Source organism: Anastrepha obliqua, chromosome 6 (genome assembly GCF_027943255.1).
Source record: "Anastrepha obliqua isolate idAnaObli1 chromosome 6, idAnaObli1_1.0, whole genome shotgun sequence".
Lineage (NCBI taxonomy): Eukaryota > Metazoa > Arthropoda > Insecta > Diptera > Tephritidae > Anastrepha > Anastrepha obliqua.
The window spans coordinates 66,012,154-66,015,675 of record NC_072897.1 but is presented as its reverse complement, the minus strand read 5'-3'; the positions used below and the strand labels follow the sequence as shown (position 1 = coordinate 66,015,675).

The window sequence follows — 3,522 nt, the reverse complement described above, 5'->3', positions numbered from 1 at the left end:
TGCGGGCTTCACTGTTTTCATCATTACAATCTTTTGAAAGGAAAAAGCTAGGGGCATTAAAGTGAGATGGAATATAAGAAATAGTTTGCAAAGCTACAACGCGCGAAATAAGGGATGAAACGCTAATGCTGAAAACAGTGAAGCCCGCACGGAATTTCCTTACCGCATGCCCTTACCGTGCACAAGACTGAGCAAAACTATTTCCCGTAGATAACAGCTGTTTTAGTTGGTTACATACATACAAACAGTATTTACAAAATAACTTGCAATGTCCAGCCAAGTCAAGTTCGATGTATTACAACTACAAAAAATTCTTTAGCATCGTTCTGATGGCCGTTTCTGATGCCAGTAAGCATCGGGAGTTATGGTAGTCAGAGTGACGGAGGTAATAAAATTTAAATGTAATAAGTTATTTCACCTAATACATATGTATATTTTACTGGCATTTTTCAACTTTCATCGGTTGGACAGAAGTTGATGCAAAATACTTTGCCACTACCGCCTCCCGCGCGTATATCTATGGAATCGCCCCAACCATTACCACATTTTTTCGTTGGTGATGCTGCATTCCCATTGAGAACAAACTTGATGCGTCCATATCCCGGTTTTAACTTACCAAGAACCAAGCGGATTTTTAATTATCGCCTTTCAAGAGCGCGTAGTGTAATAGAGAACAGCTTTGGAATATTAACGGCGCGATGGAGAATTCTTCGCACCTCGATTGAATGTGACCCTAAAAATTGCGAAAAAGTAGTGCTAGCCTGCATTGTTTTACACAATTTTATAATTTTAAACGATCACAATCGTTGGTATTGCCCTGAAAATTATGTTGATCGACAAGAACCAGGCAACATCGTTCATTGTGGGGAATGGCGACGGGAAATTAATATATTAGTAAATCGTCATTACCACGTATACGGACTACAATTCGGAGAGCCTCAACAAATGCAAATGCAAATGAAGGAACTTTACCATAGATGACATAGACCTTTCCATTGGCGGACCCTACATATAAAATTGAAAGACATGTGAAGTGAAACAAATATATATATAATGAATTATTGTATTATTTATGTTTATTTATTTATGAATTTTATTTACGAACTTTTAGTTATGCAATTTATATACATAAATATACTTACAAATATAAAGTCCAACTGTAAATTTATGCAATTAAAAATATTTGGAAATATTTTCATTCTTCAAGTAGTTCTTTTATTATTTCAAAATTCAGGTACAAAGTCTACATATTTACAAAATCACAGTATTCATATTCCACATTCTTTCTTTTCGTATGCTATAAAATTCAAAATTCAAAGATTCTTAAAAGTAAACTTAAAAAAATTCAATAAAAGATAAAAATAAAAAAAAATTCAACAAATAATAAAGCTAAATTAAAAAAAATTCAAACTAAGATAAAAATAAAAAAAAATTCAAACTAAGAAAAAAAACTATATTACTACCCTCATTCCGGCTCCTGCTCTATTTTAAATATCACCTCGAGGATTCTCTGCATGGCCCGGGCTTGCTTAGCTGCACTCATTTTGGCAACCATTGAGCCAATCATGTAACCGAATGAGTCCGCCGAGTTGTTTGGTTTATTTTCTTTTTCTAGGCATCTCTTTTTCAAGAGATCGATTGCTTCCAAGATGCCATTCTCAACCTCAGCACTTCTGTCGCGTTTTTTCCGCTAGGTCGTTGTGACTGGGGTGGAGATGTCGCTGATGTTGATGGCAATGGGGAATCTACATCATCAAAAAACTCTTCTTCTGGCACTATTGGTGGCAATGGTGAGAGCATAGAAGTAGCAATTGAAGGCGTAAGCGAAGCTACACATTTTGTGAGCACCTAATTCTTTAAACATTATTAGTTATCGCTTTATAAAAATATTCCAACTATACTTACGGTCGAGGAATAACATGCGGCCTTAAAAATTACATGCTTTCAAGCAGATACCACGGCCTCTGGTAGTCTGCTCCACTGCCTGATGGTGCTTTTGATTTTCTGGCTTCTCTGCCATATCGATCGCGAAGAGCTAACCACCTCCGTCTGCATACCTCATTTTTAAAATAACTTTGTTATGAAATTTGAAATACTAGTAAATATAGCTCCCACTCACCACTTGTGCGCAGCTCCTTTCCGATCTGTTCCCATATCATCGTTTTCCTTCCCTGGAACTTATATAGAGGATTGCTCTTGTCGTAGAGTTCCTTTTTATATTGTACTAGGGATACAAGATGCTCATCGTTCAGCGCCATTTCCGTATTTAATATGTTTGTACACAAATTTATGAATATATATGCATATGCATCTGCTTGTATCGACACAATGTTGCCATTGATATTTTTGCTTACACACTTTTTCACACATCTGCGTTATCAGTCACAATTTTTCATTGTTTAATAAACCAAAGCCAAAAACCAACAAATGCAAATAGTTCATTTATCTATAATTAACATTATTGAACAGTATTTTTAAGCCATTTTAACAAAAATTATAATTTTTCTAAGTTCATTTTGTAAATGATTTCGAAATGTACTGCTTGGCAACACTGCGTGGTGAGAGAGCAATCAGCTGGGTCGAAATTACGGAATTTTTTTTCTCATTAGTTTGATTGAAACAGCTGAGTCGGAATTGCGTTTACGGGCTTCACTGTTTTCAGCATAAGGCTATGGCAAGACCGCTGGATTAACGAAACACGCGGCAGATGGACGGCTAGGTTTATAAGAAAACGTCGCAGTCCCGATTAAACTTCGTCCCGAGCAGTTGTGCCCAAAATCGTTCTCTCGTTGACTTCGAATTTACGTAGTGACATTTCCACGTGCAATATTTTTCTCATTTTATTTACTAAAGCGCCGTTTTGATGCCATTATGAGAGCTCCAACGGGCAGATATCTGTAGCTAGCCAGAGCCGTTGATATAATGGAGGAGATTGATTGGATTTAGGTTGGCGTACTGCCCCAGACTTTCGAAGCAAGTAGCGGCCCCCTGCTCCGACTCCCGATTCCATATTGGAACCGTCAGTGAAGAAAGAGGTGCAAGCTTGGGTGCATATTATCCCCTCGATCCAATCCTGTTTTGGCAAGATTGCCCTAGCACGACACCGAAACTCAAGTTTGCGGATAGAGAGACCTGTTCGAAGTTCGGAGAAATACGATGCTAACTGACCGAAAATGCTACCACGTCCCTTGAGAAATTGTCTCCAGAGGCCAATCTCTTTTAACCAGATTGCCCTTTGAGCTGCGATGGAAATGACGTAAAGGGCAGCACTGGGCAGCATTGGGGCAAGTTTTACATGCTGCAGTAGTGCCGATGCATGCCGTCTTTTGCAACCTCCCCATTTTAGTGTTATTATAGCCCTTCCGAAGAGCTTCCCACCAAACCAGGCTTCCATACGTTAAAATTGGTAAAACCACTGCGTTGAACATCCACAGCACGACCTGTGGCTTGAGTCCCCATTGTATACCTAATATAGATTTGCAGGTGTAGAAGGCTATACTGGCATTCTTTACCCGATTTTTA

General features: G+C 38.4%; 1 protein-coding gene across 1 annotated transcript; it reads left to right on the top strand.

Moving 5' to 3' along the window:
* The first annotated feature begins 292 nt into the window (after positions 1-292).
* On the top strand, positions 293-1,852 carry LOC129250653 (uncharacterized). The gene is made up of 3 exons (XM_054890255.1): positions 293-385; positions 472-894; positions 1,616-1,852. Exons 1-3 carry the CDS (start codon positions 365-367, stop codon positions 1,850-1,852), a joined length of 681 nt encoding a protein of 226 aa, XP_054746230.1. The 5' UTR covers positions 293-364.
* Positions 1,853-3,522: the final 1,670 nt, after the last annotated feature.

Excerpts from the sequence above, each read along its gene's own strand:
- LOC129250653 (XM_054890255.1), top strand. The coding sequence starts at position 365 with ATGGTAGTCAGAGTGACGGAG. Across the intron at positions 386-471 it reads TGGTAGTCAGAGTGACGGAG|AAGTTGATGCAAAATACTTT; the intron begins GTAATAAAATTT and ends TCGGTTGGACAG. Across the intron at positions 895-1,615 it reads GACGGGAAATTAATATATTA|GCATCTCTTTTTCAAGAGAT; the intron begins GTAAATCGTCAT and ends TTCTTTTTCTAG.